The sequence below is a fragment of the Python bivittatus genome, unplaced genomic scaffold, assembly GCF_059951505.1.
Source record: "Python bivittatus isolate LINGU-HERP-01145 unplaced genomic scaffold, Pbiv_v1 ctg000390_np1212, whole genome shotgun sequence".
Taxonomy (NCBI): Eukaryota; Metazoa; Chordata; class Lepidosauria; order Squamata; family Pythonidae; genus Python; species Python bivittatus.
Window position 1 is genome coordinate 1,254,596 of NW_028277070.1, and position 24,694 is coordinate 1,279,289.

The 24,694-nt window shown below is 46.7% G+C and overlaps 2 protein-coding genes across 7 annotated transcripts in view; one reads left to right on the top strand and one right to left on the bottom strand.

Moving 5' to 3' along the window:
• DEPDC5 (DEP domain containing 5, GATOR1 subcomplex subunit) overlaps window positions 1–433 on the bottom strand; it is a 59,090-nt gene extending 58,657 nt beyond the window's left edge. For all 5 annotated transcript variants that reach the window (XM_088143780.1, XM_088143781.1, XM_088143782.1 and 2 more), the window contains exon 1: window positions 338–433. The gene's annotated coding sequence lies outside the window, so the exon portion shown is untranslated. The remainder of the gene's footprint in view (window positions 1–337) is intronic.
• PRR14L (proline rich 14 like) lies at window positions 410–24,662 on the top strand. 2 transcript variants are annotated; one of them, XM_088143776.1, is made up of 9 exons: window positions 410–529; window positions 714–1,134; window positions 3,327–3,411; window positions 8,298–13,575; window positions 16,424–16,492; window positions 17,094–17,244; window positions 17,718–17,824; window positions 21,404–21,475; window positions 21,757–24,662. In XM_088143776.1, the coding sequence occupies exons 2-9, from the start codon at window positions 775–777 to the stop codon at window positions 22,031–22,033; spliced, it is 6,399 nt and encodes a 2,132-aa protein (XP_087999902.1). In that variant the 5' UTR covers window positions 410–529; window positions 714–774; the 3' UTR covers window positions 22,034–24,662. The 2 variants fall into 2 exon arrangements, with proteins under 2 accessions (XP_087999902.1, XP_087999903.1); XM_088143777.1 differs by lacking the exon at window positions 16,424–16,492.
• Window positions 24,663–24,694: the final 32 nt, after the last annotated feature.

Below are 24,694 nucleotides of genomic sequence, written 5' to 3' on the forward strand. Positions count from 1 at the left end.
AAAGCCGTGGCCCCCCATGCTTCCACTTCTGCACCCGCCCAGGAACGCGCTCCTTTCTGCTCCTGCGTCTCCTTCGGCTGCGAGCGAGGGACAGGGAGCCTCGCTGCCAAGACCTCCCTGCAAGCAGAAGAGCCACAGCGCAAGCCGAGGCCTAAGGGAAGCGCCTCATCCCAGCCGTGCCAGCTTTCCACTTGCAGGGTCGTCCATTCCCGCCTTCAAGACGGGGGGCCGAACAAGGGGGGCGGTCCCCGCTGCCGCGGCCCCCGCGCGCGGTGCGGAACGGGACGGGCGTGCGCAGCACCGGGAGGGGCGGCGAGCCGCTTCCCCTGCAACTCACCCAGCGCCGCCATTCTGCTGGGCCTCCTCCGGAAGTCCAGGCCCGGAAGCGCTTCTCCCCTCTCGATGTTCCAGGGCGGTGCCCGGATGAGGAAGGACGCGACCATAGAGCAGCAGTCCAGAGGGAGAGCGAGAGCGAGAGCGGCGCGATGTCGGAGCCGGCGCAGTGGGCCGAGGCCTGCCGCCCGCCGAGGTACCCGCCGCCGAGCTCCCGGCCGGCCGGGGCTTTTCCTGGGGCGCAGGGCCGGGGGTCGCCCTCACGGAGCCCAGGCGGCCTGGGGTGGCTCTGAGGCCCAGGAGGGGTCCGGGGTGGGTCCTGAGGGGGGTCCGGGGCCACGGCTGCCGTGCCCCGCCTGACAGACGCCTCTTCCTTCCAGGAGCGGCGACGCCTCCGTCCGCCGGCGCGGCGCTGCCGGAGCGAGGGCGGACTGACGCCTCATGTCCGCCGCGGGGCGGGAGCTCTCCGCCGCCGGCCTGCCGGGCGCTCTCCCCGCGGAACGTCCCGCCTCGGCGGACCGGGCCGCGGGCGAGAGGCCGGCCTTGGGGCTGCCCCCCGAGCCCCGGAGAACGCATGGCTGGGCCCTCCGTGCCCGGGAGGCGCCCCGGAGGCAGCCCTTGGCGGGCGAAGCGCCGCGCCTGGAGGAGGAGGAGATGCGGGGCGGCGGCGGCGGCGGCAGCGTAGCGAGGCCGGGCTTGTGCGAGGGAGACCCGAGGGAAGATGGTCTCGCGGCGACGGGCGGGCGGGTCGTTGCCCGGCCACGGCTCCCAGCCCCCGAAGAAAGCAGGCGGTCAGAAGAGGTAAGAACCGGAGCGGCCGCTTCATCTCTCTTTGTCGCGGTGTTTCCAACCTTGGCTGCCTTCAGATGGGGGGGGGGGACTTCAACTCCCAGAATCCCCAGAATGCTGGCTGGGGGTTTCTGGGAGTTGAGGTCCCCCCATCTGAAGGCGGCCAAGGTTGACAAGCACTGATTTAGGGGGGAAACCTTTTTACTTTCCCTGTAACTGACTCATCTAGCGTTGCCGTAATTCTTATCCAGAGAAAATTGTCTTGCATCGGCATTGATAAGCGCCGAGGATTTATCAAGAGAATGCTTCCAATTATGGGCGTTGCTGTTATGTCTGTGGACTGCTTCTGGTACAATATCAAGACTTACGGATGAATACGATTAAATACGTTAGGTCTCCATTCCGTTCTTGAATGTGCTGAACGTGCTGAAATCTAAAATCTGCAGTCAATGATAAAATGTATTTGGTTATTACTGTAGAGCAGTGTTTCTCAAAGGCTGGCTGGGGAATTCTGGGAGTTGAAGTCCCCATATCTTAAAGTTCCCAAAGTTGAGAAACACTGCTCTAGAGAGACGTGCCCTTTTTCTTTATTTATTCTTGACACTGTTTTGTGGTGACTTAGAATATGTAATCAGTGTCTACAGGAGTGAGCAGTAGCTTGCTGACCTGTGAATTGGTGTTCTTGTTTTTGCCTTGCAGCTTATAACAAACTATTTATTAAAGATTATGGTTATTTAATTTCAAATAAGGGCATTATATGAGTGATCATCTATCTTAAAAAAAAATTAATGAAGGCACAGTAACACAAAGAAAGGTTTGTAGAGCCACGATCAGAAAAATGCCTTTCCCCGTCAACTTTATTCTAGAGAAAATGGCAGCTCCTGTTTTGTCTGCATCTTAGTTATTCAAAAAAATCTAACACGTGATTTGATTGCAGTAATTCCCAGAGGAAAACAGGTGATTGCTTGGGACTTTGTGCATGTTGGAAATACTCACTTAGCTTTGCACCGTCATTAAAATTTTCCAGTGGCATTTTTAAAAATAAAATTCCTGTACCTTTATTGTTGTATTTATTTATAATACTTCTAGTCCACCTCAGTCAAATGACTTTTAACAGTTTACGATCTAGACACAAAAAATGAAACATCCATGGTGGGATTAGAATTCAAACAATACCACCATATAGAAACCTAAGAGCACAAAAAGAAAAAAAATGAAGAATAAACCAGAAACAAAAAAGCAAGATGGCACCAGATATAGACTCAGGAAAAGCCCTTCCAAAACAATTCAGTTTTTAAAAGTTTCTGGGACACCCCACAAGGAAGGGGCCAGTCTGATCTCTGTCAGGAGGCTGTTCCAAAACACTGGTACTGCCACTGAAAAGCAGCACGGTCTAGCCTCAGCCCCCTGAAACTCTTAGAAATGCGGGATCAGAAGAAGTTGTAAATGGTTGGGCCAATGCTGGGTGGAGCACGCTGTCCTGATGCTTCTCTCCTATTAGTAGATGTCAGTCTGGCATATAGAGAGGGCCTGTGGAAGTTGTGCAAGTGTTGCAGGGCAAAACAGGGTCTCTCACACCATCAGGAACTTATATACCACACTTATTTTTAGGGGCCCCCAAGATGTATCATCATGTGCCAGCTTTTCTTTTCTCCATTCTTCATGACAGGCAGTATCTAATCCCATTTTTCATATATTTTTTCGTTCTCTACACCCCTTTGTATGTATATATTTGCCAATCAGGTACCCTCTCATGGATTTGATGGTTGAGTGGGCCCTCACCCAGAGAAGCTGCTATGCCATAGCAATAAATTGTTGGGATTTAAGGAGCTACAAGACCCTTGCTTTTTGTTGCTGCAAGAAAGTTAACATGGGCACCACTCCATGAAAAGAGCAAAAAATCGTTCTCTCAATACTATTAAAATAAACACTCCTTGAGAGCTGTGCTTTTACAAGAAAGCTGTGGCCCTCCAACTATTGGAGGGCAACTCTCTCAACCCCTCATGTTGGCTCCGGGTGGTGGAGGTTGGAGGTAAGTCACTCTCAGAAGGCAGTATGTGACTCTCTAGCAAACATGCCTCCAATATGGATGGGCTGGGATGCAGTTGCTCTGCCTGGAAAGGTGTTCAGGAAGTTCTGATTTTCCCTACAGCTTTGGTCCCGTTCCTACTGTTCCATTGATGACCTGCATGCTTTCCTTTCAGAAAGAGTTTCGGCTAATCCAGAAGGAGAGAGGATGTATTTCAAGTCCTTCCTGTGTTGAAATAAAAGGCTTGCCGCAGAATCTAGGTATGCAAGTATGTTTTTTATTGTGCATTCTTTTCAGGGCTCTGCTGTGGTTTTATTTTGCAAACTCAAATGTTGCTGCTCTCTGGTAAAGCCCATTTGATCTGGGGAGAATTTGCTCCCCGGTTTGCTACAGCCAAGAGGCACCCCCTTTAGGATGTTAGGAAGGAGGCTGGTTGGAAACAAGCCTTTTCAGGAACAGCCCCTCCCTCTGGAATGCTTGGCCTCCGAAGCAGTCTGGCCTCTCCCTGCCAACATTTGGAAGGCAGCAAAGGCTGTGCTCTGTCTGAGTTGGAAGGGTGAGGATTAGCTGGCAACATAATGAATGATACATTTGGTATTTCAGTATGGTTCTCTTGTTTTATTGTTTGGGGTACAAGTGGTTTAGGAGCTATGGAGAATACAGTATACAAGAGTGTGCATAAATAAATAAATATTTATACCACTTTTCCTTGCTTCACATATAAATGCAAAAAATTTATTGCCAGTGCATTAGGCCCTTGGGCTACATCATTAGAATAGAAATCTTTAATGTCATTGTACAACTTGTACAACGAAATTAATGCCACTCCAGTGCAGCTTTAAAAATATAAAAACCATAAAACACATAAAACACATAACACACATAAAACACATGTAACACAACCTTCACATTAGTGTACCTATGTAGGGATATTATGTTGGGGCGGTGAGAAAGTAGCATCAAGGTGATCTAATGCAGTGTTTCTCAACCTCAGCAACTTTAACATGAGTGGACTTCAACTCTCAGAATTCCTCAGCCAGCATGGTGGCTAGGGAATTCTGGGAATTGAAGTCCACACATCATCAGGTTGGTGAGGTGGAGAAACACTGATCTAATGGATGGACTGTCAAGAAGCCTTCCTCAGTTTGTTCTATGAACTCTTGGTGGGTCTAGCAATATGTTGCCCTCAGATCCTCATCTAAAAATTGAGATATAGGTGACCCCTTTTTATTGACAAGGATGAAATTAGTCTGACATATATAGGGCCTGTCAATTTGCTAGCAAAGTTTTCCCCTTTGATCTGGCCATCTTTTCCCTTAGCCTAGCCTAACCACTGCCCTCTGATAAAGTTTCAGTTGCCATCACAGGGAAAAAGGTGCTCATGTCTACTGCTAGTGACTTCCTCCAGTTCAGCATAAGAGGTATAGTTCTGTTTCTTCTAGATTTTTCTTTTTAAAATGTGTACCTATTAATGAGAAAGCAATAATAATAATAATTTATTTTTGTAAAAAATCAAATGATTTTATTAAGAATTACAAACAGAAAGAATAAAAACTATTACAAACCACATAAAGTGTAAGAATACAGAAAAAGAAAAAAGTGTAAAAAAAAAAAGAAGTAACTTCCCCCTTCATCCCAGCAAGTAAAAGCAATTTTAGTAGGTTATCATCATCTCTTAATACAACATATATTCTCTTCACCCCATAACTCATCTCTTAACTAAAAAACATAATCCAAAAGCCTCTTCATTTGTTTTTTATCAGCAAGAGTCCAGTAAGGGAGACCAGATATAACTAATTTTCTATTTTAACATTGATCAGATAAGCCAACCCTGTATTCCTTCCCTGTACTTTTAATTTTTAACCCCTTCAAATATAGTCCCAGAGCTTGATTTCTGTTCATCTTTTTTTTTGTCCCAAGAATCTTTCAAAATTTTAACAGACCTCTTTTGTACATCCAGTAAGTAAAATTTGTCCTTTTTTAAATCACTTCTCATAAAGTCCTTCAATACTTTAACAGACCTCTTTTATACATCCAGTAAGAGTAATTCAAATTAGTTTTCTGGTTAAGTAATTGTACATCTCCTTTAAGCAATGAAACATCCACTGCTTTCTTTTGTATATCCAGTACATCTTTCTCCATATCCTTCTCATTGCTTAACACATTTAAATCTACCTTCAAATTAATTTCAGACTTCTCCGGTGTAGCTTGTTCTTCTTCTTAACTTCACTGGCACATGATCTGTCTATCATTATCAAGTAGTTTTGAAGACCAGTATTCAAAAATATCCATCAAAGTTTTTTGCTCCATTCTTTATTAACAAATGTATTATCCTCAAGCTCCCTCTAGTGTCAAATCTTCAAGGTCCCATTATCATGTTTCCTTTTAAAAAAACCAAACAATTGCCATTTCCCATGGGAAGAATTCTAATTAATTCAAAACTATAATTCCAAATCCATCTGGACCCTTAACTCATTGTTAACTTTCCAAAATCCATACTCTAAGCACCCTTTTGCTATTTAATCCAAAAAATAGTATTTTTTCTGTACTTTTTAAATTGTATTTAATTTTTTTTTCTCCAAGGAGAAGGCCACTCACCCAGTGAATACAGTAAAAACTTGTTGATCTGAAAGGTCTTAATCTTTCCAGGTCAATAATTAAAAAAATAAACTAAAAAGTGTTTAAGAAATGAGGCTCGGTCAAGCTTTTTGTCCTTTAAAGACTGCATTACGAGTACAGGCTTAGATGGTATCCCTCAACTCCCAGCCACTCAACTCATAAGCCAACTGCAGAACGTTGATTCCTCCGGTCTACTCACAAGGAGTGGCTGTCCGGAATGCACATGGGTTATCTCAGTGATCTCTTCATCTGGAGAGATTTCACCCGTCTGGATCCAGCATCCAGTCACGATTTTCCTCGTAGACACTGTCCTGCTCGTCAGCTCACCATGGTGCCCACCGGAAGCTGACCCAATAATTTATTAAACTTGTATGCTGCCCAACTCTCGACTAGGCAACTCACAACAACCAAAGAAATTACAATAAGACATAAAAGGTAAAGATGGCAAGCGCATCGAAATGAGGAGCCTCTCTCCCTTGGTGAAGAGCTTGTTTTAAAAAGTTGATTTATAGAAGACCAGTGGCTGTGTCCCACTGGATTTGGCAACAAAATGGGATCAGAAAGGAGGTTTCTGCAAAGACGAGCAAACCCAAAGGCACACAGCAGTCTCCCCCGCCCCATGAGAAGAATTTGTGAGCATCCTGTCTTGAGGTGGCCTGAAGGGCATTAAAGAAATGTGCTGGCAGGAAGCCGATCCGCCCTCGGGGCTCCGAAGAGCAGACTGCTTTGGCACAGGAAGGTGCCGGCCTGCTGGATGGACAAGGCCTTGGCTGTCATGCTGGCCACCGTTCAAAGCATGCCTCCAACGTTCTTGGTATTATGGGATGTAGCGTCTTAATTGCACACAACTTACTTGGCTTGTTTGTTGTAAATGAAGTTTGATTGTTTACCCCAGAGATAAGTTAGTAACCTGTTTGTGGGAAATACAGATCACCAGACAGATATTTCTGGTGATTGGGTTATTCATTTCTTATAGTTACCATATATGCTTGCAGATAAGCTCATCCACGGATAAAGCAACCCTCAACATTTTTGTATGTTTTAATTTTCACAATTGGCTTTTCTGTGAGTGGCACGTTTTTCATGGTATTTTGGTTAAAAATTTGAGGGTTGGCTTATCCACGGATGGGCTTATCTACAAGTATACATGGGTACTTTAAAGGAGTATTATTACCATATATACTCGTGGATGACCACATCCGCGAATAAGCCAAACCCAGTTTTTTGGGTGTATTTTAGAACTTAAAATTGTTGGCTTATTTATAAGCATATAGGGTAGAATAGAATTACATTTACCATGGATTACCTCAGTCTCAAATAATTAATTTACTCCTTTTTCCAGAATGGTTGGCAAGTAGACAGCTTTAGAAATAGAAATTATGTATGAATGAATAAATAAACAAACTAAACCTCCATTTTCAGAGGCAGTATATCTATCATTAACATACTGAAGACAGGCAGTGGGGAGAACTAATAAAGGTGCCCAGTTAAAGTTATTGTAGGAGGAAAGCTGTCTTAGTTGATGGTGGCAAAAAATCAGGAGGAGTCTGGTAGCCCCTTTCCCAACTAACAAATTTTATTAAAAGGCAGAAGCTCTGGTGGGCTGCAGCTCCCCTCATCCGGTGCACAGAGTGACTGGACTGGCGTAGGCTGGATTGATGTAGGACGCATGGCGAGGGATGTGCGATATCACTCTTGCCACCCACTGGATCTGATGAGGGGAGCTGCAGCTCACCAAAGCTTCTGCCATTTAATAAAATTGGTTGTTGGAAAAGATGCTCCCAGACGCCTCCTCATTTTTTGCCAGTAAAAGTTGTAAGTTCTGCCATTTTTTCTTGGAACCTCCTACCCAGAATCAGTGACATCTGAAGCGTTTTGTCTGGCTTTCATCACAAACAGTAGCACATGTCAAATTCTAGAACCTTATCCAAGTTCTAGCATGGGCACAGAGCATGATGTCCTGCTGGTCACAGGTAGGACGTTTTGCTTGCATGTGGGAACCTTGCTGTTCTGAGCTCAGGTTGTCAAATTAAGACTTGGTTGTCATGAACTGGAGCCACCCTGCTGCTTTTCTCCATAACCCTTTCTGTGGAAATCAGCCAGCTAGTGAAGAAAATTATATCTTTGTTTCTCCAGTGGGTCAAGTGTGGCCTTTTTCAGGCTTTTGCCTCCAGGTCACTTGTTCAGTGGATGAGGATCCCGAGTCCTTATGTAGTATTTTGTTGATGGTTTGGAAGGATTTCCAAAGGGAGGAGTTTAGGGGATCCTTCTGAAAAGCCTTTGTGGGGAGGAGGGGTTTGAGCAGTTGTACAGAACAGCCAGAGGGATTTCCTTCATTGGTCTGCCCCATCCCATAGGGGTGTGAGCACAGGAGTTGCAGAGAGACAGAGCACTGGGCATAGGAATGTCTGCTGCCACATGGGAAGTGGTGAGGACAGTCAGGGGAAAAGGTTATTTTAATGTGCTAAGGGAAAGAGGGATGGCCCATATCTTACTAATGTTTTTCTTTTCTTTTGTGTGTGTGTAGAAGAAAGCCCAGCAAAAGCGCAGGTCGCATCTGAAAAGCAATCAAGCCTCACGAAAGAAGCACCAGGTATGAAGGCTGATGGGACTAGGCTGTATTGTAAAACAGGAGAGCACGGTGCCCGAGCGAGGACAGGTATTCTGCCTGAGGCCAGTCGGTGCTCAGGTGGAGACACAGTCATGGCCAGAGTTGCAGTTTCAGGAGCTGACAGCTTAGTCTCTCAAGAGCCTCTAAGTCCTGCCTCCCCTGAAGAAGAAGAAAGTGGAGGAGGAGGAGGACTCTCAGCCCATGCCAAACAGGCTGGGGAAGAGACATTTCAGAATCAAGGCCAAGAAATTAATGCCATTTTTAACATTCGTCCATCCGTTCAGCAGGATACGTTCAGCATGCATGGTAATAGCAGCCTTGCTCTGGCTTTAGATGCTGGCCCACCAGGCATGAGCTCTGAAGCCACAGGTCATACTTTTCAAGGTAGCTCCACATTTGGAAATACACCCTGGGGTGAATGCATGGATCTCTCTGAAGTTGCCTGTGACGTGCAAGAGAAAAGCTTCAGGAGCAGCCAGAGCTGTGAAAAGAGAGAGGTCCTGGAAGAATGGGCCTCTGAGCTGAATATGGTTGAGGCTTTGTTGCAGACCAGGAGCCCTGAAGGTGAGCTGTCTAACAGTGATGATACAGAGCAGAAAGGGGATGATAGTATGGATCCTTCTCATAGCTGTGCACACAAAGGAACAGTTGAAATCCAGAAGGGATCTGCTGTACGCCACTGCTGGAAAGAAGATGGACGTTTTCATTCAGAACATGGCAGATTTCCCATTCCAGCTGAACAGCTAGCAATGCCAAAAGACGTGCATTCAGAAATTGGCACTTCCTCCCTTTGTGATGTTGTCCCGGCATCATTTGAAGATGACCTAAGAATAGGCTCTTCAGAGGCTGGCATTATCCAAGAGGATAACGCTGCTTTTCTTCATCATGAAAGACTGATCCCTATAGCAAAAGAAAATCAGACTCTTTTGTTGAAAGAAAGTAACTTTGGGTGCTTTCAGAACAATTGCCGTATAAGTATTCCTTCACTCTGCAGCTATTTGGATCATCACCTTGACTTTCGGGAAAATGGTTTGCCACGAGTGGAATCTAAGGACAATCTAGGCACGGCCACCCTGATCTGTGATTTAACTCTGCCTCTGTGTGCCACCAATTCTTCCAGTGTAATAGATGTCAATTTATTTACTAATAACAAAAGCCTTAAAATCCCTTCACTCTGTGACAGACTTCCATTTACCACGAAAGCTAATTCAAGGTTAGGTCATGGAGGGCCCTTGGACAGCCGGTCCCCAAGGGAAGTCCTTGTGATGCGGAGCATTAGTCCCTTGCTTCATCACAAGAAAGGATTTGCTTCAAGTCAGAATAGTGGCGGTTGTGCTGAAATGAACGAAGGGGCCTGGGAAATGGTCAGACACATGCTGAGGGGGGCAGAAAAGGGGAACCCTGGTATGGGAAACCTCTGGAGAAAAGCATCCTGTTCTAGTGACCAGGGCACGAATGATCTTTGTTCTGCTACAGAGGAGTTCTGTACTCTGTCAAGAAATCTTTTTTCAGATTATAACCATCTACAAGAAGGGAGAAGAGGGACCGCCACCAAAATATCTTATGGGTCGGGAACAAGCCCATCCTCTTTTGTGTCCAATGGGAAATTCACCTCTCTACAGAAATTTTGTAATACAGCGTGCAGCTGCTCTCTCTACGGAGATAACTGTGTGGACCCAGACGGAGCAGGAAGCACCTTGGGCTCGGTTTATTCTCTGGATGCTCCCTGCTCAAATCTGTCAAAGGCAGGAACTTCCAGGGCAGAAGCTGAAAACAGGAGGGTTGATGGTGATGATACATTTGACAATTCAGAAGGTATTCTGGGTGTTAACAGTAATATTTTTCCTCCCTACGAAAGAGTAGAAGTCAACAGAGCTTCATTTGGAGCCGATGCTGGTGGAATGAAAACAATGGAAAGCATAATAGTACGTAACAATACTTCAACAGCCAGCCCATATCTCCCACTGGCACTTGATGGAGACTTGAGCAAAACTCTCCATCTCTGTGAAGCCAGAGTTAGAAAAGATCAAAACCTAGAAGAACAAGAAAAATACCAGATTCATCCCTCTTCCTCAGCACCTAATCTCTCTGTTTTAAAGCAGGGCTCTTCTTTATGTACTAAAGTATCAGCTCAACAAAGGGAATCCATTTATCGGATGAAAATACTTCTTTGTTCACGTTATGTTCTTGATAGTTATAGCTTGTTTGAACAGAAGAATGATTCACCAGAGAGAGAATTTCTAGAATGCCAGCAGCCTTCCTTAATTTTCTGTAAAAAAGTAGATTATCATGATTTACAAACTCTGATCAGTTCAGCTGTAAAATATATTAGATGTAAAGAAAACAAATCAGTGCATTCAAAGATTGACCCACCAGTTACTGCACTTTTAACAGAATATGATCAAAATGCATTTCGGCAAAATATGCTTGGTGAAGAGTCATCCAGTGACTTGGGGTCAGAATTAACTGGTGATCTTCTGAAAGAAGACTCCGCAGAATCACAAAGTGCCAGGATACCGTTAGGATGCTTAGAACGCACTTTTGAATTACTGAACCAGAATGATTTTGGTAAGAATCAGGCTCCTCAGTCAAAAGCTGATGAACGCAATTCTGCCTCTGAATCAGTCAGTAAAAGTCCTTCAGAGAAGTTAAACTTTAAAAATGGATTATTATCTGACAGTAAATTGGCTTCATCTCCTAATCAGACATCTTTTCAAACAGGCCCTACAATTTCTGCCAAGATTAAGGGTCAGAAAAGTAAGAAAGGACTACATTTTAGGTCATATGGAAAAAGAGAACTATCTACTTTGATATGTACAGGCCTAGGCTTTCAGTCTCCTCAGAATAAAAAAAATTGCTTATCTCAAAAAGATGAAGCGTTAGCTTTGCCTTTGGAAGCTCACAGCTCTCCTCTTGCCAAAGAGCATATTCTAGTAACTGTGGTGCTTGAAAGAGAAGCTGATTGCCATGTCAAGCCGTTAGGTTTGGAAACTGAAAGGGCAAGCAGTTCTGTCAGACGAGGTTCGCTTGTAGATTGCCTTCCAGCCATAGAAGGTGCCAAACAAGAGTCAGGAGGAGTCGAAGAGATTGGATCCATATCATCCAATACTTTAGAACAGTCCTTGGAGGCAAAACAGAATTTGGAAGCTGCCCAGAGAGAGGCTGGCCAAACAGCTGGGATGACAGAATTTCCAATTCTTGTTCTTTCTGACACTGAGGGGTCTCCAGAAGCCCTCTTAGAAGACTTAATGTTTCCTTTCAGGGGTGAGAAGGTCACATTTTCATTCAAGGATGCAGTACACACAAGACTTCCTCTCTGCTTGCCCGAAGATATTTCAGAATTTGATTCCAGAAAAGCCAAAGATTCCTCAGAACCCACAATTACTCAGTGGCATGCAGAGAACCTGAGTTATGCGCTGCAAATGAAACCTTTATTTTCCTCAAGAAAACCAGCAGAACGCCTTGGCAGCTCAATGCCATCTTCCTTCCTAGAGGATGGGATATTAGAAAGTTCCTCCAGGCGGCTCAGTAGTAAAGAAGGACATTTTCTGAGGGTAGAGAGCACCCAGGAACTGGCAGCAGGGCCAGAGGAAGTATGGGAAAGTCACTTGGTTGGTGAGAGCGTAAGGAGGAGGGATTCTGAAGCAGGGGCTCAGCTGCCCCCACAAAAAGAGAAGCCCAAAGTGAAAAGAAGGCTCGCTGCCAGACAGCCTTTAGCCAGCTTTTCTGATGAGAATGCTGGGAGACCAGAAGACCCTGGACAACAGGCTTTGGCTCCTGGAGGAGGTGTTGGGCAGAAGAGGAAGCAGGAATCCCCTTTCCACGCTGGAAGCAAATCAAAAAGGCAAAAGAGAGGCCAGGGTTGTAGGGAGACCACAAGCCTGAATCTCTGCCTCAGGGGCCGTAGCCAGTGGGCAAAAGGTTGGCCTAACTCGGTTCCAGCTTTCAGCACATTGCCTCAAGCTGTCGGCTGTCTTCAGAGCAGAAGCCAAGATGCCTTTGGACATTCGCGCCCAGTAAGGCCTTTTCCACCATTCAGGAAACTGTCAGGAACAGCTTGCACAAAAGTTGGTGTGCCGAGCCAGCTCAGGGCCCCAAAAAACTTGCCTCTGACATCAAGTTCTTCTGTCCTAAAGGGTCCCCCTGAAATTGTCCCTGAGGAAAATGGCGAGCTCATTTATTCTGCACAATTAGCCACAAAGCCAGCAGCACCCCCCACCCCAAAGGCTGTCCTTTGGGACCAACTAGCAAAGCAACAAGGCAACCAGAGCAGCTTGCTGGCTTCCCTCTGGCTCAGCGGGCGCCCCAAAGATGCCGCCTTGTTGATGAGGCTCTCTGTGTTAGCTGAGACATTGCTGGCCCCGAAAGGCAAGCCGTTCCTGCACTGTGGTGCGCTGCTTCCCTCAGCTGAAAAGCGGAGCCAGCTGAGAAGGAGGAAGCTCCTGGAAATCTTTTCCTTTGTCAGTTTCAAGTTAAACTCTCATCACTGGCTCAACAGTGGCAGTTGCTGCTTCAAGATGGCGAGCTCTCGGGCCCTGTCAGTTTATTCCGTTGAATCAACAATCCTATGTTTCTTTGAGCTGAGTAACGAAAGTCCCTGTGTGTGCAGCACTCCAGTTTTCCCAGTGTCTTTCCATCACCCAATGGACACCAGCCCGACCAGGAAGGCCCCTGAGACTGGGCCCCCAGGCCCTGTCTCCAGATTAGCTTTGGGAGGCCCACTGCCTCAGCAGCCCTGGAGACGGAGCCTCCCTTTCCTTCTGCCTTGGAGCTGCCCGGGTCCCACGCCGATCCCAAAAGATGCTGAGCCGAGCTCCATGTCAGCCCCCAGGGGGAGAGAGGCAGTCGCTCAGAGCACAGGCTCCCCCACCCGCGGCCTCCCGACAGCCTTAGCCTTGTTTTCCCCCGGCTGCTATCGCGTCTGGACGAGAAAAAGACATCTAAGCAGCCAGACCCCGACTGTCCGAAGGCTGACCCTGCTGCAGTTTGCCCAGGGCCTGAAGGGGCTCAGACGTGGCACTTCTGTGTCAGCTGACCTCTTCTCCTCCGTGCCCCATTTGCTGGGTAGGGTTCTGCCCATATGGAGCCAGCATGGTCCTTCCGCCCGTCTCTCCGAATTTACTCCTCTCCATTCCACTCCCTGCAAGGGACAGCCAGCCAGCCCTGCAGCCACAGGCCTGGGCCACAGGAACAGGTAAAGCCCTCTCTTCCTTCTGGGAATCAGCTTGCACAACTGTATGTATTTTGCTCTCTTTCTCTCTCATGGGGACGTGTGTGTGTGTGTGTGTGTGTGTCCCAGCTCCTTTCTTACATGTGTTGTGTACATTTGCTAATGCAGAGGGCCCTCTCGCAGGACCCATTGCTGTGTTGTATTCTCAAAGACCACTAACTCTGTTTCTCTCCCTCCCAGCCACTGTGAGGGTTCTTTGTTTTCCAAGGACCGGACACACCACAACGTAGAAGATAGCTGTACATAGTGCTTTATTGTAGCGTGCACCTTCCCCAACAATAAGCTGTTGCTCTGTGTTAACCCCACCATTGTAGGCCTTACAAGTTGATATAGCCATGTAAATAAATCTTTGATGCTTAGTCCGTACAACTGGTAAAAGTCTTAAAGGTTTGTCAAGGGCCATGCAGCCTTTGCCTCCCTCCAAAAGTTGGGGTTAGGTGCTGCCTTTCTGAGGTTGCAGACTTTTATGGCCCTTTGGGAAAAGGGGTAAGCTGAGCCTAGCCTTGGGGAAGTGGGGGTGGGAAGCGTTTCACACCCAGCTTTGCTTCCGACCCATCAGGGGCCAGAACAGACTGCAGGGAAATGAGCTACCTCGCTCCTTCCTTTCGAAGCTGGTTGCAGAGTCCCTGGTTGCTTGGGGCAGGAGAGGCTTGGTGACCTGAGCCAATCTCTAGGCTCTCCTTTGGGTTTAAAGCAAAGGGGCATCGTGCAGGTGGTAGAGTGGCCGCAGAGAAGACTGGCTGCTGGAAGAAAAGCAAGTTGACCGAGTGCCCTCACTTCCTTGGGCTCAATTTGGCAGGATTTTCCTAAGACAGTTGAGTGGTTTGATTTATAGGCTGGACTCACATTCTGTAAAAATTCAGTTTCATTTCTCCCTTTGTGAATCTTTGACAGGTGTATCTACTAGTTAACAAAACATACACCGTTTATGCTGGACTGGTGGTACAGAAAAAAACCATCCAGAGTCGCTGGGAGTTGGGCAGCATGTAAATTTAGTAAATAAATAAAATAAAACTGGGTTAAGTGTTATTAAACCTATTTGAGAAAATTATTTAGACGTTACCCAGTTCCAGCTTCCCCACACGTAAAATTATTGTTCTGCTTCTGTACATGAGTAAATGAGTTTAGCTGTCTATCTGAAGCTGTTTTTCCCCCAATGGACTGTTGGGTGCAGGGGCTGCCTAAGAAGCCCGCCTCCCTCTCAGCTAAAGCAATGCAAGGGCCAGTTTGGTCTGGATCACTGAGCTGTGAGTCTCCACACAAATGCCGGTAGCCGAGATTTGGGCAGCCTTTTGAGATGAAGGAAAACTTGGAATCCTCTCCTTACGTTCCTTCCATTGCTCACTCCTTTATTCTGAAGCAGAGGCACTTGGGATGCTCAGAAATGGGTGCTCTCTGTGCCCAGCAGGCAGTCCTGCTGTGACTTCATGCCCAGCCTCCCAGCCATCAGATGGGAATGTCGTATTTCATTGCTATAAGGGCATCTTTATGGCAAATGCAGGAAAGTATTGTGTTTGCAAAGGAAATTTCTGGGTAAGCTGTGGCAAAACATTTTGCTTAAGCCAATATAGCTGTAGTCATTTTTTTAGTTGTCCCAGAGCAGTATGTGTAGAGTGAGGATTGAGCTTACACATAACAAAATCCCTTCTGTTGGCTGAACAAAGCTTAAGGGAAGCTCCAAACCAAAGGAGGATTTGCTTTTTATTTATAATTGCTACTTTGGAGTGAAAAATTCCACACCGCATTTAAATTGATAAAGAAACAGAGATCCCTTGTTCATCTTTAGGTGGCTAGAACATGAGAATCCTTCAGAAGGGGAGCCTTCCATATAGTTAAGTTTATGGACACAAGTGCATTACGATGCTTGAATAAGTGGAGTTAGGAAGGAGGCAGGTGCAAGCAGGCATATTAACTCCCAGGTCTCTTCCAGTGGATCTCCTGTAATTCTGCAACCTTTGTTTGTTTCTGGACTAACACAAGGTGCTGCGTGAGGCTTCAATCTCAGATCAAGTTGGAGTTTCCACCTTTTAATCCTCTCTCACTTAGAACCAAAGTTCTGCTTTTCCAAAAGCAGTTCTAGGGCAGCTGGTGTAAAAACAGACTGCTAGTGAATGGCCTTTCTGCAAAGACCAGTGTTAGCTCCAGCCACAGCGTTGATGAAAGGCTGCCCAGGGGGAGCTCAGCCGCTTTAATGGCCCTTGGCCCCAAGGCTCAGAGCCAGGAAGGAGGGAGGGAGGGCGGCCCTTTCACTTCTTGTCAGGCCCCACAGTTCAAACCTTCACTGGTTGTGGCCTTCAAATGGACTTGATCTTTGGAAAGACGTGTGAAAGCGGGGACCTTGGAACTCTGTCAAGCTCTCCAGTGTGTCCTGGGAGAAGTCTTTGCCCTTTACACTCCACTAAATGAATGGTTTTAAGACCAGGCTTCCTTTTTTCCCTTCTGTCCTGCTCTTGCTAGAAATGCCCTTCTTGAGCGCAGGCCTTTCCTGCCCATTTCAAAGGCTCTTGCAGAGCAGGAAGGAGGATATCAGCCTCTTGGAGAGCTTGGTGGCATGGATAAAACTTGCCCTTGTATAGAAAGCCATTTTGAGATGAGCAACTGCCTCTCCAGCTAAAGGGAGCGTCATCCCATCCTGGTTTGGGTGTTTGTTTTTGCCCCCAGCATGACCTCTGCCTCCCAGACAAGCAGACCTGGAAAGCTCTAGTCCCGCTCAAGCCTTCTTGGAATGTAGATTAAATGAATGCAGTATCACTTTCTGTAATGTTCTAATTTTCTCTTTGTTTCCTGTGATTTTTCCCCCTCTTTGAACCAGCTTAAGCATGCCACCTCTGGTGCCCAGCCCACTGAGTGACACTTCCAGGGCTATAAATAATGACATGAGGTCAGTGTGCCCCTCCTCTACCCCCAACACCTACTTATATGTAAAGGAAAGTAGTTCCATTCTAGAAGTTTGCCTTGACCTCTCCCCTTTCACCCATGCTTTTCCTTCTGGCTGGCAGTCCCCATGGAGGTGCTCTTAGAGTATGCCCACATGTGCACGGACAGCTGGGGAGCCTTGGAAGCAACTGTGCTGAGCCTCCAGGAGGACACAGATGCTTTTGTGCTTTGAGGAGGGGTGCTTCGCTCACAGTTGCTTTATGAAGCATCCTTTCCAAACGTGAGAGACTGATTTGGGAACTCTCCCTGCTTTAAATGTTCCATTGAAAGGTGGTTTTCAAGTTTTTGTGAAGGTTCTCCTCTGGTCAATGAAGTGAGCCTACACATGTTCCCACACGAGCTGCCTCTGCTCAGGTCAACTGGGGTGAGCAAGGCTCATTTTGCAACCTGCCTTGTCCTTCAAGTTGTCAAGGCCCCACCAGCCCCTCTTGTTCTTGCCATCTTTTTTTCCCTGCCATAATGGACTTTACTGTCACTTTATCACAACTCGAGAGATCCCTGGCCTCACCCAGCTTTTTTTCTCTGCCCCTTTGCCATTGTCCTAGGTTGGAACCATTCTTGTCTGTGTTGTTGCCAACGTCTTGCTCAGCGCCAGAACCGGCTCACTCTCCTCTAGGATTTCCAGCTCTTGGATCTGGAGATAAACATGATGCTTCTGTCCCAGCATTGCCTAAGGCTGGAACTCAGCTTGAAAAGGTAAGCAGTGGAGTCAAAATGGACAGTTAACCTAACATGAACTCAAGCTGGCTGTAGGAGGCTTCTCACTGTTGCATGGGGAACCTATTTCTGTTGATAGAGCATGTTACTGAGGGTGGAGGTAGAGTAATGGTAAGAAAAGCCACCCCTTGCCTGTTGGAACTGAAGGCAGCGAAGATGGCAATTACTCTCAGTGAGCATCAGCTTCAGTATCGCCTCACCTAGTAGAGAGCTGTGCCTAAGGACCACTGGAAGAGCAGGTGTGGTTCAGGGCAAGTGCTGGGAAAGCCACTGTGAAGGGAGCTGTCCTGTTAACATCTGGCTCTGGCATTCTGTCAGCTCAAATCATTCAAGGACTTGAGTGAGGAGAAGATGAGATCATCCCATTTCACATGGACCAGAGGGATAAATGGGGGGAGTGCTGCCGTAACATCTTGACTAATGCTGAACATGTATGTCCCTTTTCCCCCAAGGATGAGTCAGAGAACAGGCCAAAGAAGGTGTCTCAGATCCGGATTCGGAAGACGATTCCTAAGCCAGATCCCAACCTCACCCCCATGGGGCTTCCTAGGCCAAAGAGGTAGGGTCACTGCCTTCATTTGCTGCTACAACAGCCAACTTGCTTGGTATCTATGACATCCTAGGTGCTGCTCAGAACTGAGATGGTGGGGAGGTTTTAGCAAAGACGTTTTGCAGAACAGGTGGTCAGTTGTGTTATTTTTTTAAAGCAGTCAAGAGGTGCCCACAGGTGGAAAAGAAACCAAGTCGTTCTCTGAGTTTGGAGGATCAGCATACTGTCAGCCCTTCAAGGTGGACCAGACCTGGACACCAAAGTCATGAACACTAAAACTACTTTTATTGTAGGGGGTCACAGAATCTTGCCGGTCCTCCCTCCCTTGCCCTTACCCTACAGAGAGCTAGGGAGGGCCCAGTCTGAGGCGCTTTCTCAAACTCCGTTCCTGCTTTGGGCTGAGCCTTCTCTTCTCCGACCGTTGCCTTGGCTGCAGCTCTTCCTCCTCTTCCTCAAGGTTATTCTCACAGCCCATTACATATGCTGGATGAGAGGCAGGAAAGTGGAGGTTCTGCTGTAGGAGTCCTTACAGTTTTACCTTTTGCTTGTCTTGAGCTTCAGCATAAGTGTCTTTTTCCCCTCCCCACGAGGGATGTATCCAAACAGAAGAACTAGTAGAAGCACAAGGCCACGGAGTTTGCACATGCAGCAGCTCTGTGGCAGGAAGAAGGGTGACCTTCCAGCATAGGTCCCAACATCCTGGCAAGTGGCCCCTCTCTCGATTCTCTGGGGAGGCAGAAGTTGCTCCCTCAGTGCTGGAAGCTGGACTGCTGAGGAGACAAACCTGTTTTCAGTAAATGTATTGATTTATTTACCCCTGTTTGTATGCCACTACTCCTGGCAACTCTAAAAATTACAACATACATAAAAATACTATAAAACCAGTTAAGAAATAGCCTTACTAAATACTGCTCATAAGGCCTGTTGCTACCCTTAGAAAGATCTTCTTACCTGAAAGACCTCTGAAAGCAAACGGTCTTAATCACTTTGCTAAGGGCATGAGGGAAGGGCACATTGGGGCAGGCATGCTGTTCCCGAGTGGGGCTGCTCCAAGAATGTGCTCCTCCGAGTCCCAGCCCACCAGTTCTTTTGGAGGATAGGGCCCCAAAGCATCCCCCAACGATGGAGGGCAGGCAGATTCTCTCTGGAAAAGCCAGCCCAAAAGTTGCAAGGGGCCAAGCTGCAGAGGGCTTTATGAGTGACCCCCCCAGCCCTTTGAATTGGATCTGGAGCCCTGCTGGCAACCCTGCAGCTTCTGCCACACAGGGCTCATTTTGCTGAACCAACTTGCACCTGTCAGCAAGTGGGCACCATGTTCTGTACCAGCTGCAGCTTGAGGACTCTCAAACAGCAAATGCTAGCAGTATAACAGAGGGCATGAGTGACCATCCTCAGTGCCTCCTGGCGGACCCCCCAGAACTGGCTGAAGACTCTCTTGGGCACAGCTTCCCCCTTCTGTTCTAACAGGAGTCATTAGTCCAAGAGATCCCCCAGATTTTATGCCAGTATCTTCAGGGTGATCATCAGGAGCAGTAGGTGAAATGGAAGGTTTCTGTACCAGCAGGAATCCCATTCTGTTGGGATTCAGCCACAGTCTGTTTTACCTCATCCAGTCCTTCACAGCCTCCAGGCACTGGGCCAAGATTTCCACCGCATCTCCTGTTCAACCTGGGATAGGAATGTAAAGCTGGGTATCCTCAGCATATTGATGATACCTGCCAGCCTTGCAAGGTAGTCCAGACAAGAAGCACACCCAGAAGTACTAACTCTAATTTTATTGTAAGGTTACATTAACAGAATTGTGCAAGTCTGAAAGTACATCTCTCACCCCCCCCCTTACAGTCCAAGAAACTAGGGAGGGTCCCTTCTGAGATGTTTGCTTTGTTCCCATTCCTTCTGCGGGCTCAGCTCCGTTGTCTGACCATTGTCTAGTCTGTGGCTCTTCCTCCCATTTCCCAAGGTCATTCCCACAGACCATTACATCACCTGACCCCACCTGACGGATGACCTCTCCCAGCATTTTTAAATAGATGCTAAATGCAGTGGGGGAAAGGGTAGAGCCCTGGGGCACCCCACACTAAAGTGCCCAAGGTTCAACCTGTCCTCTCCCAACAACAGTGATTGAAACCAACTGCTTAGGAAATGCCTCCAATTTCCAACCGTCAGAGGCTGAGAGAGGTAACAAGACAAGAAAGGAGACCTCCTCCTCCTTCAAGTCTCAGTGCGCATGATCCATCAGAGCAGCCAGTGCTGTCTCGGCCCCATGCCCAGGCTTAATCCCGACACCTGACTGAAAGGTATCTGGATGGATAATCTATTTCATCCAGTTCTCTTTACCGTATAGCTAAAGCTTCACCACCACTTCAGCAATCTTACAAAGGAATTGTAGATTAGAAACTTACCAATAATTTTCTAAGTATGTTGGGTCAAGCGATGGCTTCAAGGCAGGCAGCAAGATCAACTCCACCAGAGATGCATTCATCACCCCGGAACCCATGGTTATGTAACTTGCCTGGCTGCATGGATCAACCAGGAGCACCGAGAGCAAATTCCTTTCATCTTCCTCAGGCATCACGCAATCAAAAAAATTGCAGATGGCCTTACAAGATATTAGCTTCTTTGCAACTAGATGTCTTGCTAACCCCACATGGGTATGAATTGTTGCTCAGCAGTTGTGCTTGTCAAGCAACCACTATTCAAGACACTGCTTCCAGGAACGTAGCCCAGGTAAGGGGAACAGGCTTTAATCCACCTCAAACGTGCTAAAAGACATACAATATGCACTTTTTTGGACAGAAGGAAGGCAGGCAGGCGGGCCTGCCTTAGAACAGAGGAAGTAAAAGATGCATGAGTAGCAAACAGTTCCTTTGATGCCAAAAAGGAGCTGCAGGTGACGGGGGTAAAAAAGGAAATGATGTTCTGAAATTTAGAAAAGGCAAATCCTTCTGACATGAGACGAAGACAAAGAAGAAAAGGGGAAGTTATTGTGGTGGCACTATCTCCACACAGATAAATTCCATCAAATTTGAAAGTGACTAAATTCCACTATATTGGAAAGGGGATTCCAAGGAAAAGATGAAATGTCATGGATATCTCTTCTACAACACGTTATCTTAATTTCTTACGTTTTTAACCTGAGAGGGTGGTTGCCACACAATGTGACTCTTAATAGCGGTATGGGACTGACTCCTTTGGATTTCTCAAGTTTTTGACTTTGTGTCATTTTATGTTCTGGCACACCTGATAACGTGATAAATAAACATACCTTATACCTTTCTTTTAAAAAAGTGCTTTTTATGTCTATTTGCTTATTTAAATACTTTAAAAAACAGCTCTGGGCAAGGTAAGGGGCCCTGTCGATAGCTCTGCAGCTGAGATGGTGACCCCGCAGCAGTTGGAAGCCTTCCCTGGTGGGAGGAAGGAGTCACCTGCTTGGGGTGTCTTGCTTCACCCAGACATGATAAAGCAACTTTGGTACATGGCTAAAAGTAATCTTTTCCCTGACCAAGAACTGTAACTGCTACTAGAATGTAATGTTATTAATTAAGAAGATATGCTGATAGCGAGTTGCCTTTTTTTTTCTTCTAGGTTAAAGAAGACTGAATTCAGCTTGGAGGAAATATATACCAATAAGAATTACAAATCTCCCCCTACAACCAGGTTGGTTACATTTACAAGTAAGCTATAGACAACACAGCAATGGAATGGAGGATTTTGTGATTTAAAGTTGCTGTTCAAAGAAAAGTTGTAGGAAAGTATCTAAGTGGATCTCCCTTCTACATGTGCTATATGATTGCAAATGGTTATATAGCAGTATATTTTGTGGCTTGAAAAAACATATCTGGCCTTGAGCCCACTTGCTAGTTGTATGAAAGGGCTTTGGGTCCATGTCCACATTACAATAATGATGCCCCGGGTTCACTCCTTTTTGGTTTTCTCAGGTGTCTGGAAACCATTTTTGAAGAGCCAAAAGAGAAAAATGGGTCTTTAATCTCAATCAGCCAGCAGAAAAGAAAACGAATTTTGGAGTTCCAGGACTTCACCATTCCCCGGAAGAGGAAAGCTCGCAGCAGAGTCAGAGCGATGGGTGGCTACACTCGGGCACAGAAGGCAGCCATAGAAGGAAGAGAACTTGACATCCTGCTGATTCAGAAACTGACAGACCTCGAAATGTTCTTTGCCAAGGAGGAGAAGCAGGAACAAGCGTCGGGCAGCTGAGTTCGGGTCGATCCGCCGGAAGAGGCCAAGGTTTTTAGTGGTCTGATGTGCCTGGAAAGAGTTTCGTTTTCCCAAACCAGCCACTCAGCTTGGACCAACCTATCGGACTGAGTCATATAGATATTTTCCTATGTGTTGGAGGAGAATAATTAATATCTGTTAACATTGTCAAACAGCCCTGTCTTTAGCCTCCATTATCACTAGGAATTAACACCTGTGGGGCTTTTTAAAATCTGGGTAAAAGCATAGGGCAGAACAAAGGCTAAAGCACCTTCAAAGACATGAGGATTGTAAAGACTTCCCGAAGTTAGCCAAGTGTTTGCCTCTGCTGCTCTCCTTGTTCTTGAACCCTGGTAATGTGGCAGCCAGGACAAGGGATTTTTTTTAGTTGTTTTAGCAAATCTCCTTAGTTTGCATCGTTGGGCAATAGGACCCATTGTACCCATCAGCAACCACGTCTTGCTCAAAGAAGAGGAAGCTGTGTGTGGCACTTCCATCCTCTGCAGTCCTCTTGTCCCAAAGTGTGTTCTGGGGCAGAAGCCTGCCAGGAGACCAGGACGTGGCTACCTGTGGCACTTCGTTTGCTTTGCTACGCGAGGACCCACTTCGGAGGTCCATCTCCAGTTCCTGCATTAGGGGATGCAGGATCTCTGTTTCGCCTTCACCGCACTCTGCTCTGCAGGCTTCCTCTCCCGTTGATGTCAGTCTTGGAATCGGGGCCAGCAAATTCGTCGTAGATTTTAATTGTGATGTTATACCAGAATGCCAATGAGACCTCAACAATCCCTCATTTTTTGTGTGTGTTTCTTCCACCACCTCAGCTGTCAGTCAGCGCCTATTGTTACTTCCTGTTTTCCTGATTCTGACTCATTGGGGCCCACATGCAGTGAATAGTACAATCGCAGCGTAAGAAGCTGGTTGGTAGCACGAGTAGCATTACTGGATCCTGGTGGAAGCTGGTGGAAGTAGCAGCTATATGAAGTCACGCAGAGGATATTTTAGATTTGTACTTTTCCTTATGGGGATGTTTCTGTGCTTGGGAGACTGTTAAATATTTATCTTAATTGAAAATTTTACATGATGATCAACAGCTGTTAGCTGTCTATAGTGCCTGTAATTCAGGCCAGGTTTAATGGCTGAATTGCTCAAAGGGTTTGCCTTCTGTTTTGCCTCTAAAATTTGCACTTTTGGTACCTTCAGGCCCACGTGGACACTTCGTTTTACCTCTAGAATGAACTCTGGGGGGCAAATGATGATATGCCAGCCAGGGATGAAAACTGTGGCTTGTTCCCAGACTCTCCCATTCCAGACCTGAACAGGGAAGACGTTGAAATGGGCCTTGTAGATTATGGAGGGCCTTAAAACTGGAGAAGTAGTGGAGCAGTGCCCCACCTGTGCCTGGAAGTAGAAATTAATTTCTGCTCCGTATTGTTTTCCCATTGTGAAAAAGAGAATGGGAGTAATTTTTAATAGTTGAGATGTCAGAGCCAGTTTCTTGTGTGACTGTGTGTCCTTACATGTTTCCTGCTGCATGCAAATCGGTGACACCAGTGACCATCCCTTCATACTTCTGATCCTTGTAGAAGAGCCCTGATTATCTCCCATCTCCACATTTTGGGTGGGCTGAATTTAATCATTATCAGAAGTATGGGGCTTTATATCCTTTTGTCCCATAGTGGGATTCTGTGACATGGCACCCTCGTACAGATGCCCGTGTGGGAGTTCTGGTTCTGCCGTTGAACTGCTGCTCTGGCTCTCCCGGTGGGCGACTGCTTGGCACTGCTCCTCTGTGAACCTCAAAATGCCAGTCAGGGTGCTTCATCTGTTCTCACTGTGCTTTGTTTTTGGAATTATACTGATGGGAATGGGAACGCAAGGGTTCTCAGCTTGCTTTTGCTGCAGCTGTCCAGAACAGGCAGCCACTGGAATGCCTAGAGGCAGGATCTGGAGTCCACCAGGGTTGCCTTGAAAGAGCCTCCTCCAGCTCTGAGGGGCAGCAGCAGGGCTGCTGCTGAGAGTGCCCTCAGACCATGCCTCCAAAGGATGTGGCACCGGGCCAAAGGCGGCCTGCTTTCAAGCAGCATTCTTCCAAGGCAGGGACCGAATTACTTGCTTAATTTTCAGTACAATCATGAAAAAGATTCTACTAAGAGCACTTGAAAGAAATCTCTTCTCAGGAAAGAGCGGAGGCAACCAAGGATATAATTCAGTTCTAGGGCGTGGAGTATAATATTTGCTAAAATCTGGTTTGTGGGGGCTGTGCCTGTCTGAAAAAAATCAGTTTGTTCCCCCCTTCCCCCCGTCCTCGTGCAGGTGTCATAATAGGGCCGGCAGCAGCTCTGAGCTTCAAGACTGGTCTTTGAGCCCCGGTCAAGCTGCCTGCAGCGCGACTCGAGCCTCTTAGGGGCCAGTCTTGGAACAGCAAGAAAGGAATACTGCTTGGTTAGCCTCCTCGTAATCCAAACCAAATGGCAATTTGCACACTTCTGTACTGGTGGCTGTTCTTGTGCCATTATCACATGGTTTGTGTTCATTCCTGTAACCTTTGAGTTTCAAATTTCACTTTTTCTAGTGTTTTAAATTATGGAAATAAAAAAAATAAAATAAAAGTGTGCTGGGGGGATTTTTTTAAAATGTTACCTTTATTAAACATTTCAAAAA